Source organism: Rhineura floridana, chromosome 13 (assembly GCF_030035675.1).
Source record: "Rhineura floridana isolate rRhiFlo1 chromosome 13, rRhiFlo1.hap2, whole genome shotgun sequence".
Lineage (NCBI taxonomy): Eukaryota > Metazoa > Chordata > Lepidosauria > Squamata > Rhineuridae > Rhineura > Rhineura floridana.
Window position 1 is genome coordinate 1,210,776 of NC_084492.1, and position 15,447 is coordinate 1,226,222.

At 49.6% G+C, this 15,447-nt stretch overlaps 1 protein-coding gene across 6 annotated transcripts in view; it reads right to left on the reverse strand.

The window, feature by feature from the left end:
• Nucleotides 1–15,447, reverse strand: part of FHOD1 (formin homology 2 domain containing 1) — a 72,967-nt gene that overhangs the window by 22,729 nt on the left and 34,791 nt on the right. For all 6 annotated transcript variants that reach the window (XM_061594499.1, XM_061594498.1, XM_061594497.1 and 3 more), the window contains 4 exons: nucleotides 7,865–7,932; nucleotides 7,304–7,409; nucleotides 3,327–3,421; nucleotides 2,360–2,471 (listed from right to left, as the gene is read on the reverse strand). In XM_061594499.1, coding sequence (XP_061450483.1) covers nucleotides 2,360–2,471; nucleotides 3,327–3,421; nucleotides 7,304–7,409; nucleotides 7,865–7,932 — 381 coding nt within the window. The remainder of the gene's footprint in view (nucleotides 1–2,359; nucleotides 2,472–3,326; nucleotides 3,422–7,303; nucleotides 7,410–7,864; nucleotides 7,933–15,447) is intronic.

Consider the following 15,447-nt stretch of genomic DNA (forward strand, 5'->3'; position numbering starts at 1 on the left):
AATTAGACACACTCCTGGAGATCCTTCAATTAGGCTTGGGGCAGGTTTCTCTGAATGGGACTGTGTGCACAAGTGAGCACCCCTCCTAAGTTGAAAAGCTGGTGCTTTCTGTGCATGCCTGCATATCTGCCTGCGCGTCCTTGGCAACAGCGGGGCTACTTCATCGAGATCTTCCTCGGACACCGGCTTGGGATCAGTCTCCGGCTCTGGCTCCTCCTCCTCCTCTACAGGAGGTGCACACGGCAGAAATGGCAGTGGCTCGGGCAAAAAGGGAGGGTGGAGGGAAGGGAAAGGATCTAGCTCCTGGTCAGAAACTGCTTCTTCAGTTGTATCTGGGGACGAAGGGGGAGGACTGGTGCTGCCCAAAGTGCGGAAGCCCCTTTCAGTCCTCTGCGTCCTGCTGCAACGCACTGGGCCCCTCCCCTGGATCCCATCCCAGGAAGGCTCCATGGAGCTCATGACACTGTATGAATCAGGAGGGGCAGTTCTGTCCCTGCCATTGCCAGTAATGGGCTGGATGCAGACCAGTAAATTGAAACTGAACCCAGACAAGATGGAGATATCGTGTGTTGCAGATTTTGAGTCTGAGATGTAGGGAGACAGTTCTAGATGGGGATGCGCTCCCCTGGAAGTAACAGGTGCATCGCTTAGAGCCAAGAGGGACTCCTTGATCCATCTGAGACCCAGGTAGCCCTGGTGGCTAAAAGAGCCTACTTCCAGCTGGTTCACCAGCTACGGCCCTTCCAGTACAGGGATAGCTGGGCCACAATGATCCATGCTAAGGTGACTTCTAGACTGGACTGCTGCAATGCACTCTATGTGGGGGTGCCCTTGAAGATGGTTCAGAAGCTGCAGTGAATGCAGAATACGGCAAAGATGCTTCTAGAAGGTGTTTCTGGCCGGACTACGACTGGTAGTCCAAAGCAGACTGCCTCAATCATGGAGGCAAAGCATTGCCATCATGGCTAGTAGCCACTGATAGCCTTTTCCTCCATGAATTTGTCTGATCCTCCTTTAAAGCCATCCAGGTTGGTGGCCGTCACTGCCTCTCGTGGGAGCGAATTCCACAGTTAAACTCTGCGCTGCGTGAAGAAGGACTTCCTTGTGTCTGCCCTGAATCTCCCAACATTCGGCTTCGCTGGATGTCCCTCTCGTAAGAGAGAGCTTCTCTATCCATTTTCTTCATGCCGTGCACAATTGTATATGCTTCTATCACGTTGCCTCTGACTTCCCTTTCCTCAAAAGCCACAAATGCTGCAGCCTTTCCTCACAGGGGAGTCGCTCCATCCCCTCAATCATTTTGGTTGCCCTTTCTGAATGTTTCCAGTGCCACAATATCCTTTTTGAGGTCTAGTGACAAGAACGGCACACAGTACTCCAAGTGCAGTCGCACCATAGATTTGTGTAACAGCATTGTGATATTGGCAGTTTTATTTTCAGTACTATTCCTAGCACGGAATTTGCCTTTTTCACTGCTGCCGCATGCAGGGTTGACACCTTCACTGAGCTATTCGCTACGACCCCAAGGGCTCGTTCCTGGCCAGTCACTGCCAGTTCGTACCCCACAAGACCCCCATACATGTGAAATTAAGATATTTTGTTCCAATATGCATAACTTTACACTTGTTTACCTTGAAATGCATTTGCCATTTTACCGCTCATTCACTCAGTCTGGAGAGATCCTTTTGGAGCTCTTTGCAATCCCTTTTTGTTTTAACCACCCAGAACAATTTAGCACCACCAGCAAACGTGGCCACTCCACTGCTCACCATTAACCCTGGATCATTTATGAAAAGTTAGAGCACAAGTCCTATATCCTGCATGTGAGCTCCCCACTGGGGCATCCGGTTGGTCACTGCGTTAACAGGATGCTGGGCCAGACGGGCCATTGGCCTGATCCAGCAGGCATTTCTTATGTTTTTATGCCAGTCTTGAAAGATCTGCAGTGGTTGCCAATTTGCTACCAAGCCCAATTTATGGTATTAATAGTGCTTATAAAGCTCTAAATGACTTGGCACCAAAAATATCTGAAGGGTATTTGGCTGAGCGGAAGTCTCCCCTCCTCCTGCAGTGCAGTGGCTGTGCTGTGGCTATGTTTTGTTATTTTCTTGTTGGCTGTTTTGTGGGGTTTTTTATTTTTAGGATTTTAATGTAAATCGCACTTCCTGTAATCGTGACATTTTGTAGCCCACCTGGAGATGGTTTGGTGAAGTACGAAAAATAAATCAAGCAGGCTGGGCCCAAGGAAGACAAACACCCACTCGCCTCCCTGCTCCACTCCCTCTGGATCTGGAGGTTCTGCTTGATTTCTGTGTCTTTCTCTCCGCCCAGCCTGCCACGGCCCCCCTGGAGCACTCACCCCTGGCCTGCTCGGCCCTCATGACCGCCTGGATGAGCAGCTGGGCGTTGCAATCCGTGAACTCCACGAAGACAAGCAGCAGCTTCAGGGCCGTCTTCACCACGAGGCGGTACTAAAAGAGGAGCACCAGCCGCGGCTGTACAGCGAGGAGGACTGTGGGGCCATCGAGGTCAGAACTGCCTACGCTGACCGGCAGCACACGAGACTTCCCAGCTGTGCCCGGAGATCCTGCAGGGTCTGGACCTGGGACTTTCTGCATGCCAAGCAGGCGCTCTTCGCCCACTGGCCTACGATACTCTCCTGAGTGAGAAAAGCCTGTCCTCCTAAGCCTGGGCCTCAGCCAGGACTGCCGGGGGACTCCACACAAGCCCCCAGCTACCTTTTCCAAAAAGGCTCATCTCATCCTCCTCTCTGACTTTGGGCTAAGGGAAGGAGATGCTGGCATGTGAAAAAAAATGGCAACCTGTCTTCCGGAGGCTTCTCCTTGTGGATGAGAGGGGCTACTGCAGACTCCCAGAAGCCACTCAATGGCTCCTTCATCCGTGGCCTGCCTGTGAAGGAGACCTTTCTGGTGGCCTCTTCCAGAGACATAGATCCTGCAGAAGGTCTAAGGCCAGAGGAGATACTAACAGGACCCAAGTCCCCCACGGCCCTGGCGCGGGCATTTCTTGCGCCCGTCCAAGAAGACCCTTGCCAAGACAGAACCTGGCTTGCTTGGTTTCTTTCTGGGCCCCTTTAAAAAAGGCCTAAACTAGAGGAAGGGTCCACCACACCCTCTAGGGGGCCACGTTTGACGGACAAAAAGGCAGGCCTCCCATCCACAGCAGTCTCTGCCAAGGCAGTAACACCAACCAGTCTGTTGGCCAAGGCTTCTGTGGTGGGCTCATCTAATGGGGGGGTGAGTCCCGGGGTGGGGGGGGAGAGCAACTAGTTAGCAAAAGGGCACCCAGAACATCAACATACTCACCAAGCTCCCACACAGCGTATACAGCCACTGGACCGTCGCGTCGTGGTTGATCACCCCCATCATCCCATCCACAAAGAGCATGATCTGACCGAGAGCTGGAAGGAAGCACACGCAGGACCACTGGAGAAGGCCGGCCAGCCAGCCAGGTGGGCACGGACACCCTGGGGTGGCCAGGCAACCTGGCGTGGGGTGGGTAGGTGGGTGGAGGTGCTGTGCTTGCCCTCAACGCTGCCTGGCATTCAGGGACCGTCCTCCTGCCACTTCTCCTCAGACTGTAGGAGCCATCTTGGCTGGTGGGGGCAGTCTTGGCACTCTTCTGCCTCCATCAGCGGGTGCAGATGTAATGGATCAAGCCCTCCACCACTCATCACAACCTTCAGTATTACCGTTCTGGTCAGTGCCACTATATCACCACGCTTATTCGCCTTTTAAAATTGTCTTTTAAATAATTCTGGAACACATTTCCAAGCTTCTGCACAATAGAGCTTAAAATCTGTCAGAATGTTCTAGTGCTAATTTTGAAAACAAATTCATTGCCCTCCACCAGCCACTGTCAGGGGTGCAGGTCTTCCCCCCTCCTGGTGCAAATCAAGGGAGACGGCAATTTCTCTTTGGTTTGCATGGGGGGAGGGGGGAGAGCAACAGCCCATCGCCTCCCAAGGGCCCTGGAGACAACAGGAAACTTGTGGTGGGGCTGGACATTTGTCCCCCTCCGGGAGGTTTTGGGCTCTCTCTCTCCTTTCCCCATGCAATCCCACAGAGACATCAAATAGACAGAAATTGAGCACGAGGGTGGTATCAATCCCGCACCAGAGACCTGAGTTCGAATCTCCACTCAGCCAAGAAAGTCACCCTAAGCGAACCACGTATGCCCCTCCCCAAGCTCCTTCCAGGAAGGTGGTATAGTTTTGTCATAAATGACAACATATTCAAAATAATAATGACTTTTTAAGTGGCTGCTCCCATGAAGTGACCCTTCCCCGCCCACTTGGCTAGGCCACGCCCACCAGCGCTGATGGAGCAGAGAGAGACAGGAATTCAGAAACATCTCCCAAGTCTGGAAAGTCCAGTGCAAATCCTGGAAGCTCCCTTGGAAAGAGTCGGCGGAGGGCACAAGTGGCAGGCCCAACAGCCACGGCGGCCCAGAGAGGAGTGGCCAGGCCAAGCGATTGGATTTGCACCTCCAGCTGGAACTGCTTGATAGGAAACACTGCAGGTGTGGGCAGGAGCCCTCCTTGCCAGCTGCCAAGGTCAGTCCAGACTGGTTCCACCCTGAAATGGGAGCTGTAGAGCAAGGCTGCTCCCAACGGAGAGGAATCTGTCAACAAGGCCCTCCAGCCACAAGCCACAGAGGCAAAGGGCCAAGCGAAACAAGATGCTGCCTCGCTTCCTTCCTTTCAAAAGCAGCTGTGCGCTGGGAGTGGGTCAGGCCCGTGACACTGGGAAAGGGCGTGTTTAACCCCTTCCCTCCGCAGCTATTTGCCCCATTCCAGGACAATGTTCTCTCCACAACAGGAGCTGTGTATGAATTACATCAGGAAAGTATCCGAGGGAGGGGGGAGAAAGGCTATGCCACAGACATCCCCTCCTCCTCCACCTCCCTGCCCCCCACTGCCATGGTTCTGACTGACACTGGAGGCATCCAAGGGGCAGCTGGACAGCCATCTGTCGGGAATGCTTGATTTGGATTCCTGCGTTGAGCAGGGGGTTGGACTTGATGGCCTTATAGGCCCCTTCCAACTCTACTATTCTATCATTCTATGATCTCTTGGTAGCCTGGTTTAACCTGCAAGGGGGCCGGGGTTAACTAACATTTTCATCTTACCAATAATGGCAGGTTGAGGTGGAGATTTGGAAGCATTGTTAGTTGGAGAGTTTTGTTTTTCACGGTTTGGTTTTTAAATCATTTGGACCTATTTCTGAGCCTTATGTATAAGATGCTAGCTCGGTCTCACTGGGTAGCCTGGCAAAATGCTGCTTCTACAATTTAGGCTGCAGTTTGTAAGCGATGGAGAGGCCACTTTTGCTTAATGACAGCTTTGGCCCAAATGAAACGAGACCTTGGCATCCATGAGCATCTCTTTTTATTTATTTTAAAAGCAGACACCTGGAGGAGATGGGAGAGCCCACTACCTCTCTAGGTAATTGGTTCCATTGTCGTATGGCTATAACAGTTAGGAAGTTTTTCCTGATGTCCAGTCGAAATCTGGCTTCCTGCAACTTGAGCCCATTATTCCATGTCCTGCACTCTGGGACGATTGAGAAGAGATCCCGGCCCTCCTCTGTATGACAACCTTTCATGTACTTGAAGAGTGCTCTCATATGTCCCCTCAGTCTTCTCTTCTCCAAGCTAAACATGCCCAGTTCTTTCATTCTCTCCTCAGGGCTTTGTTTCCAGTCCCCTGATCATCCTTGTTGCCCTCCTCTGAACCTGTTCCACTTTGTCTGCATCCTTCTTGAAATGCGGACATCAGAACTGGACACAGGCCTAACCAGTACTGAATAGAGGGGAACTAATACTTCACACGATTTGGAAACTATACTTCTGTTAATGCAGCCTAATATAGCATTTGCCTTTTTTGCAGCCACATCACACTGTTGACTCATATTCAGCTTGTGATCAAAGACAATTCCAAGTTCCTTCTCACATGTCGTATTGCTGAGCCAAGTATCCCCCATCTTATAACTGTGCATTTGGTTTCTTTTTCCTCAGTGTAGAACTTTGCATTTATCCTTGTTGAATTTTATTCTGTTGTTTTCAGCCCAATGCTGCAGCCTATCAAGGTCCCTTTGAATTTTGTTTCTGTCTTCCATGGTATTAGTTGTGCCCCCCAATTTTCCTGACCTGTGTTGGAGATAACTTTCTCCTTCAGAAAATGGAGGAAGACCAGAACTGGACATAGTACTCAAGATGACGCCTAACCAATGCTGATTAGAGGGGAACTAGTACATCATGTGATTTGGAAACTATACTTCTGTTAATGCAGCCTAATGTAGTGTTTCCTTTTTTGCAGCCACATCACACTGTTGGCTCATATTCAGTTTGTGATCAATGACAATTCCAAGATCCTTCTCGCATGTTGTATTGCTGAGCCAAGTATCCCCCACCTTATAACTCTGCATTTGGTTTCTTTTTCCTAAGTGTAGAACTTGGCATTTATCCCTGTTGAATTTCATTCTGTTGTTTTCAGCCCAATGCTCCAGACTATCAAGGTCCCTTTAAATTTTGTTTCTGTCTTCCACGGTATTAGCTATGCCCCCCCCAATTTTGTATCATCTGCAAATTTGATAAGCATGTTCTGTACCTCCTCATCCAAGTAGTTAATAAAAATGTTGAAGAGCAGTGGGCCCATATGGTACCACACTTGTTACCTCCCCCAGTTTGAGAAGGCACCATTGAGTATGATTCTGTAGCCAACTGTGGATCCACCTGAGAGTTGTTCCATCCAGCCCACATTTAGTTAGCTTGCTGATCAGAATAACACGGGGCACTTTGTCAAAAGCTTTGCTGAAGTCAAGATATATTATGTCCACAGCATTCCCACAGTCTATAAGGGAGGTTACCCGATTGATTGATTGACTGATTGATCAATCGTTAAGACAGGAAAATATAGGTATGCGAAAACAAACCCAAGAAAAAAGTCCTGCAGTTTCCAGGCACAGTCTTGGTCTGCCCACCCACTGTGCTCGATTAAGAGATGGGGAAGGCAGAGAGAGAAGAGAGTCACAAGCAGCCCCCCCACCAGCAGCCAACACCGGACGTGGGCAGACATAGACTTCAAAATCTCCCCCTAGACCTCTACGATGCTCCATCCTTTTTCTTTGCATTGGCTGCCCTTTAGCAGGGAACTTGAGGGGTCAGTTTAATTTTACTGACTTAGAGGCCCCAAGCATTATCCACTTGCAGGAAACCCTGGAGACTCAGGTCCTCTGTCGTTCAGACACAGGCACACGCCTTCGCCCTGCTGGCCACTCACCTCTGAGGATGTAGTTCTGATAATTCTGGTCAGCCTCAGCTCCAACTGTGATGAGGCATGTCAGCCCTTCTGAATTCACAAACTCAGGCACCAGGTCCTTATCCTCCTGCAGGAACAACCCAGAGACAGGAATGAGTGAAATCCACACAGAGATGTCCTTTTCTCTCTTTCTCTCATCCCCCCCCCAAAGGCCTCATCTCCCTGGGAGCATCTGCTGCCGCTGCTGAGTTCCTTCTCATCCTGTGAGCAGGTCTGTGGCCCACCCCCAAGGACCTCAGGCTGCTGGGTCGGGCCAAAGGGGCCCCTCTAGTCCAGCATCCTGTTCTCACAGTGGCCAGCCAGAGGCCTCTTCTGGGAAGCCCTGATCAAGCAGTGCCTGAGCAGAAGAGCCACACTCTCCCCTCCTGGGGCTTCCAGCAACTGGCTTTGGGGCAGGCAGTCCAGCCGGACGTGGCCCAACACCAGCCACACTGGTGGCTGGGCTAGCTGCATTATGGCCCACGCCTGGCGGAGGAGGGAGGGAGTGCCGAGAGCAGAGCACTCTCAGAAGGGAAGCCTTACCTGGAAAAGCTGCTTCAGGGAGAACAGAGAGCGCCTCAGCTCAGGCCCCTTTGAACTGTAGAGCTTCTCTGAAGGGAAAAAAGACATTTCAGTCTGTAAGGAAGAGGCACCTCTGGCTCCGCACGAGGCCTGATCTAGGAGGGAGCCCTCGCCATCTGCTGCCAGGGTGCCCTGAAGTGCCAACAGGAATGATGAGAACAAGGTAAGGTGGTGCTCCGCGGAACAAGAGTGCAGGAGCGCAGCTGTGAGGATAGGGCCATGCAGAGGCAAGCGGCCCAGGACCTCTGGTCTCCTTGTGTCAAGCCAGGCTCCTCCTCCAGCGGTTGTCTTCCAGCAAACACAGGCCACCATGAAATCAGGACATGCTCAGTTAGCCAGATGTGGGGCAGTAGGTAAAGTCTGTGGACTAAGACTTGGGTGACCAGGGTTCAGATGCCTGGGTGCCCTTGGGCCAGGCACCATCCCTCAGCTTAACCTATCTCACACAGCTATTGTGAGGGCAGAACAGGAAAAAGGAGAACTGTGTGTTTTATTTATTTATTTATTATTTGATTTATATCTCGCCCTTCCTCCCAGAAGGAACCCAGGGAAGCAAACAAAAGCACTAAAAACACTTTAAATCCTCATAAAAATAGACTTCAAACTATATTAAAACAAAACATCTTTAAAAACGTTTTTAAAAGCTTTAAAAACATCATTAAAAAGCTTTTTAAAAATCTGTATTTTAAAAAAGGTTTAAAAACATACTAAAAAACAATTCCAACACAGATGCAGACTGGGACAAGGCCTCAACTTAAAAGGCCTGTTGGAAGAGGAACGTCTTCAGTAGCCGCCAAAAAAATAACAGAGATGGTGCTTATCTAATATTTAAGGGGAGGGAATTCCAAAGCGTTGGTGCCACCACACTAAAGCCCATTTACTGTGTTGTACGGAACGGAACTCCTGATAAGATGGTCTTTCAGGTATCCTGGTCCCAAGTTGTATAGCGTTTTATACACCAAAACTAGAACCTTGAACTCAGACTGGTAGCAAATGGGCAGCCAGTGCAATTCTTTCAGCAGCGGGGTGACATGTTGGCAATACCCTACCCCGGTGAGCAGTCTCGCTGCCGCATTTTGCACCAGCTGCAACCTCCAGACCAACCTCAAGGGCAGCCCCACATAGAGAGCATTACAGTAATCCAGCCTGGAGATGACCAGTGCATGGACAACAGCGGTCAGGCTATCCCAGTCCAGAAATGCCTACAACTGTCTCACCAGCCGAAGTTTGTAAAAGGCACTCCTAGCCACTGAGGTCACCTGGGCCTTTAGCGACAAAGATGGATCCAGGAGCACCCCCAGACTACAGACCTACTCTTTCAGAGGGAGTACGACCCCATCCAAAGCAGGCAACTGACCAATTATCCGAACTCGGGAACCACCAACCCACAGCCTAGGATTCAGACTCATCCAGCCCACCAGAGAGTCCAGGCAGCAGTCCAAGGCTTGCATGGCCTCTCCCGATTCAGATGTTACAGAGAAATAGAGCTGGGTATTGTCAGCATATTACTGACACCTTGCCCCAAAGCTCCTAATGACCGCTCCCAAGGGCTTCATATAGATGTTAAACAGCATGGGGGACAAGATGGTACTCTGCAGCACAACTGCTAGGGGGCCAAAAGACAACCACTCAATGCTGTTCTCTGAGAACGACCCTGGAGATATGATTGAAACCAGATTGTTAACGGGGACCAGACGGTCCGACCATATAACACCGACTCTGGCCCGCTTGCACTGGCTGCCTATTTGTTTCCGGGCCCGGTTCAAACTGCTGGTTTTGACCTATAAAGCCTTACACGGCATAGGACCACAATACCTGTTGGAACGCCTCCCCCGTTATGAACCTGCCCGTACACTACGTTCATCATCAAAGACCCTCCTCCGAGTTCCTACTCATAGGGAAGCTCGGAGGATGGCAACACGGAAAAGGGCCTTTTCTGTGGTGGCCCCCGAACTGTGGAACGATCTCCCGGAGGAAATACGCCTGGCGCCATCGTTAATATCTTTTCGGCGCCAGGTCAAAACTTTTCTTTTCACCCAGGCTTTTTAATTAATTATGTTTAGTATACGCTGACATTGCTTTAATTTTTAATAATTTTTAACTTTTTATATGTTTTATATTGATACACGTCTTGTACTTTGCTATTTCTTGTCTTGTGAACCGCCCAGAGAGCTTCGGCTATGGGGCGGTCTATAAGTTTAATGAAATAAATAAATAAATAAATAAAAACAGTGCCTCCAATGCCCATCTCACCAAGTGGGCCCAGAAGGATACCATGGTCAATGGTATCAAAAGCCGCTGAGAGATCAAGTAAGAGTAACAAGGTCGCACTTCCCGTCCTCTCTCAAAAAGGTCATCCATCAGGGCGACCTTGAGCTCCTTGGAGGAAAGGCAGGATATGCATGTCGTCATCATCACCCTACCCACCCACCCCGTAGTCTAGTGGAAGCCTGTGGATCTAGAGGACATGCAGGTTTTCTGGACCTTTGGTGCTTGCAATGTAAAAAGACCAGCTGGCCCAGAGCAGAGAACTGCATGCTCCGAATAAAACAAATGTTCCCACACCCTGGCCTGCTATCTCTCCTGCACAGAAAACCTGGAGTCAGCCCTGAATCCAAGATGAGACAGGTCTGCAAGAAACAAAGCAAAGCAAAACAGGGGGGGCACCTTTCCAGGGTGGCTCTGGACCAGAAACGGAAAGACAGAGGCAGCCAAGGAAGATGAGCGGAAGACCGAAAGAGCTGCTGATCCCGGGAAAGCCCCGAAGGCTGGAACAGAGGGGGGATCAGCAAGAGCAGGTCCGTGAGATTCCACACCTGGGTGCAAGTGAACCCAGGAGCTCCAAGACGGCACAGCCAAGGCTGGGAAGGGTGACAGAAGCCCTCCTCACCATCCGCGGAAAAGCAAATTAAGCAAGTCACCCAACAGCTGCCGCTGACCATAAACCCTGCTCCAAAACCAGGGCGCGAGGTCACCGGCTTCCCTCCCCTTTCACAAGGAGTCTCGGCCCCACAGGAGGGCTCATCTAACCTGAGGCAAGCTCTGATAACTCTGGACAACGGCCTGCTCTTTTGTTGTGGGGGGGTATTGTTGCTAGAGGTAGCCCACGATGTCCCTTGTGCAGGACATCTGGGAATAAAAAAGACCAAGAGGAGATTGGCTGCACACTATTATTGGCCAAATATCTCCAAAAATGTAAAACAACATTGTCTATCTTGTGGTATATGCCAAAAGGTGGGAAAAAGTGGAGTAAAGACTAAGGCATCCTTAAAGCCCCTTCCTATAATTGGACAACCCTTTTATAGAGTGGGAGTAGATTTGGTGGGCCCTTTTTCCAAACCCACAAGGCATGGCAAGAAATATCTAGTGGTGGTGGTGGATTTTGCCACCAGGTACCCAGACGCAGAAGCACTAAGATCTGTAGAAGCCCCTGTAGTGGCAGAGGCTTTATTAAAAATCTTTATGAGGCTGGGTTTCCCTCATGAAGTGCTGACGGATCATGGCAGTGTATTCATGGGAGAAGTGATGCAATGTATGTGGAAATGTTGTGGTCTAAAACATCTAAAGACCACTACTTACCATCCCGCCACTAATGGGCTAACAGAGAGATTCAATGGAGTTTTGAAGGGCATGATAAGAAGCTATGTGCAAGATCACCCACAAGACTGGGATGAACGTTTGGGATGCTTCTTATTTGCATACAGAGAAGTCCCTCAGGAGTCAACAGGCTTCTCACCCTTTGAACTAATGTTTACTAGAAAAGTGAGGGGACCTTTGGAACTGTTAAAAAATTCATGGGAAGGAACCCTGGGAGAGTACAAAACATCTGTAGTAGATTTTGTATTGGAATTCCGCAATAAATTAACATCAATGATGGAAGTTGTGAAAGAGAATCTCAGTCAAGCTCAGCAGAAGCAAAGTTATTGGTATGACAGAACAGCCAGGGAACGTGTGTATGATGTGGGAGATATGGTTATGGCGTTCATACCCAGGAAACATGACAAATTACAGGCTAACTGGGAAGGACCATATACCATAAGAGAAAGGCTTGACACAGTGACATATGCAATCACCACAGACCAATTAAACAAAAGCAAAGTGGTTCATGTAAATATGTTAAAGCCTTACCATACCAGGGATGCACAGGTGTTGCAAGTTACCTTATTCCCTGAGGGAAGTGGGCCTGAACTTCCGGATCTGGTACAGGAAAGCAAAGACAAAGGAGGGGTAGATCAAGTGGAATGGTCAGAGGAGGTGGAGGAAGTAAAAGAAGAGATTCTGAGAGTTTTGAAAAACTATGGGAATCTCTTTAGTAATAAACCTGGCCGAACCAGTATAGCCAAGCATTCCATTAATACTGGAGATCATGCCCCAATCAGATCTATGCCGTACCGTGTGAATGGGAAAGTTTTGAGTGAGATTAAAAAGGAGGTCGAAGATATGCTGGAACTAGGAGTGATCAGGGAATCCATCAGTCCCTGGGCCTCAAGTATTGTCCTAGTTCCGAAAAAAGATGGAACGACAAGATTTTGCATTGATTATCGGCTAATCAATAAAATCACGGTCCCAGATGCGTATCCCATGCCCAGGGTAGACGCAATGTTAGAGTTATTGGGGGCAGCAACCATTATCTCTACGTTAGACCTCTGTAAAGGATTTTGGCAAATGGAACTAGACGAGCAATCCAGAGCCAAAACTGCCTTCAGTACACCAGATGGGTTATATGAGTTTGTGACCTTACCCATGGGACTAAGGAACTCACCAAGTTCATTTCAGAGGCTAATCAATACTGTGTTGCGAGGCATGTCAGATTTTGCAGTGGCCTATATCGATAACGTGGCCATTTTTAGCAAGTCGGTGCCTGAGCATGTCCAACACCTGACAACAGTATTAGAGGCATTAAGAAAGGCAGGCCTCACAATAAAAGCGAAGAAATGCCAGTTTGGGTTGAAGGAGGTGGTCTATTTAGGACATAAGGTGGGGAATGGGAAAATCACCCCCTTATGGAGCAAGGTGGAGGCAATACAAGCGTGGCCTATCCCCTTAACCAAAAAGCAAGTTAGGGCATTTCTAGGTGTGGCTGGATTTTATAGGAAGTTTGTGAAAAATTTTGGGGAAATAGCAACCCCCTTGCATGAATTGACAAAGAAAAAGTGTTCTGAGCGTGTGATATGGACGGATGAATGTCAGAAGGCTTTTGATCTGCTGAAGCAAGCCTTGTGCCAAGGACCCATATTAATAGCACCAGACTATGAGCAACCATTCATCGTGGCTACAGATGCGTCAGACCTCGCGCTGGGAGTCGTCTTACTGCAGGAGAGAGAAGGCACCAGACATCCAGTGGCGTATCTGAGTCACAAGCTGACGCCGAGGGAGAAAAACTATTCGTCAGTCCAAAAGGAGTGCCTAGCGGTCGTGTGGGGACTGAATAAGTTGCGCCCATACGTGTGGGGACGAAGATTCACGGTAACAATGGATCATCGGGCCTTGTTATGGTTGCAGACTATGAAAAACCATAACACTATGCTGCAGAGGTGGTCCTGGGCCCTACAAGACTATCAAGTGGACTTCCAGTTCATAAAAGGCATGGACAATGTACTGGCCGATGGACTTTCCAGGCAAGTGGCCGGGACTGCAGTGACGTGACCCAGACGAAGGAAAAAAAAAAAAGACATTTTCCCCATAGAGACTTGTTATATTGTTAACGCGACGTATAAATCCTGGAACAGGAATAATACTCTGCCGTTATGTTAAGGGGGGGGAAATGTGATGATCCTGTATTAGTGTAAATAGGGTAAGTGCTGTTTGTATAGGAGATACATGGTAAGTGGAGTGAAAGAGGAGGGGGAGTGAATGGGCAGTAGAATGCTGGATGATTGGCTGAGTGTTTAAAATGGCTGAGCATATAAAAGGAAGAATGACAGTGGAATCTGGGTGATCTGGTGGATGTGATGTGATGAAAGTGAGTGGGTTGTTTTGGTGGGTTTTAGAGAGTTATTTGCCAGGAGAACGTGGAGAAGGAGGGGGGTGGAGTTCGGATTAGTATTAGATAAAACCATATGCTTATGTGCCTTATGAAGAAATCTTGTTATCTTTGTTATCTGTTATTTAATAAATACTTAATTTAGTTTACCAAAGGCCTGATCCTTGGCTGGGGTTTCACAGACCAGAAGGGAGGGTAAGGTAATGACCAAGGCTGAAGGGAAACTGTAACAAATGGTGGCAGCGGTGAAGAGAATAACAATACAAGTATTCAGAGTCTCTGGGAATACTGGTATTAGGACGTGACTGGTGGTGATGCCTAGCAGGGGGATCTGTTGAAATCTGTGCTAGAGCGGGGAGAGAAACCATAAAAAAGGACAGTACGGACTGGTGGAGTCCCTGGTTGTGCCTAGTGACAGGCAGTAGCCACGAGCAGGTAGGAACCTGACAGGGAGAGACAGGGAAGGGCGTCACAGGCTCCCCCAGGCCCCCCTTGTTTCAAGGACATGGTAACAGTCACATCGCATTTTATGGTGTTTTGGCAATTGTGATGTTGCCTTTGCATAATTTATTTGTATATTTTTAATGTTAACTTAAGCTGCCCTTTTGCCCTAAAAGGGGGCTGGAAAATTACTTAAATAAATAATAAAAGTGGCAGCCAGCCTGGCTTAGACTGCTGTCGATGAGGACTGTGGCTCGCCAGGCAGACCCGCCATCAAAGGAGGGCCCCCCAAACGGAGCCAGCCCTGCCTGCCCCTTGGCAGAGGGTCTGAAACATATTCAACAGAACGGCAGCTCTCTCGCACGCACGCACACACACCGCTGCCCTCAGGTGGGTGCTCTGGTCTCTTGCTGCTCAACACGCGATCCCAGGGCTCCCATGAATCCACATCACTTCAGATGGGGGGGGAGAGAGAGCATCCCCTCCCCCCGGATACTGAAAGAGCAGCCTGCAAAAGAGAAGGCCAGACCTTTACTTATTTACCTCTATTTAAGCCACTTTTCAGGGCAAGCCCTTCTTGATACATTCATTTTCTTTGGGGCAAAAAACATCCCAGCATTCAGACCCTCCCTGCAGCAGGGCCACGGCCAGCCTAAAAGTTCAGGAGGGATTTCTTTCCTGTAATAAATTTAATTATGTATGGGGGGGCAAGAAAATTTTAGGGTGTGCCCCCCAGCTATGGGCCTGCCCTGCCCCAAAGTGGCCCAACCCAACCACAGAGGGGGTCCTCTGGGGCAGCTTCCCCCCTCAAGCAGCCCTGTGAACGGCTGTGCTTCCCAGAGAGCCTCTGGTGGCTGCTCTTTGCAGACCACCTGTCTCAACTCACAGGCCCCACACGCTGGCCTGTGGGGGGGGGGAAGGGGGCATTGGAAAGGGAAAACTGGCAGAGCAAAGAGGTGTGCGCTTTAGTAGTGGAGAGCAAGATAAGGGAAAGCTGCCGTCTAGGAATGAAGGAGACCACCTGGGGTTTATGGAAGGACACTGAAGGCAGGGAGCTGAGTCGAGCCATCAGTGCAACTCGCTCAGGCACCAGCGCTCCAGGCAGGGGATGTTCCCAGCC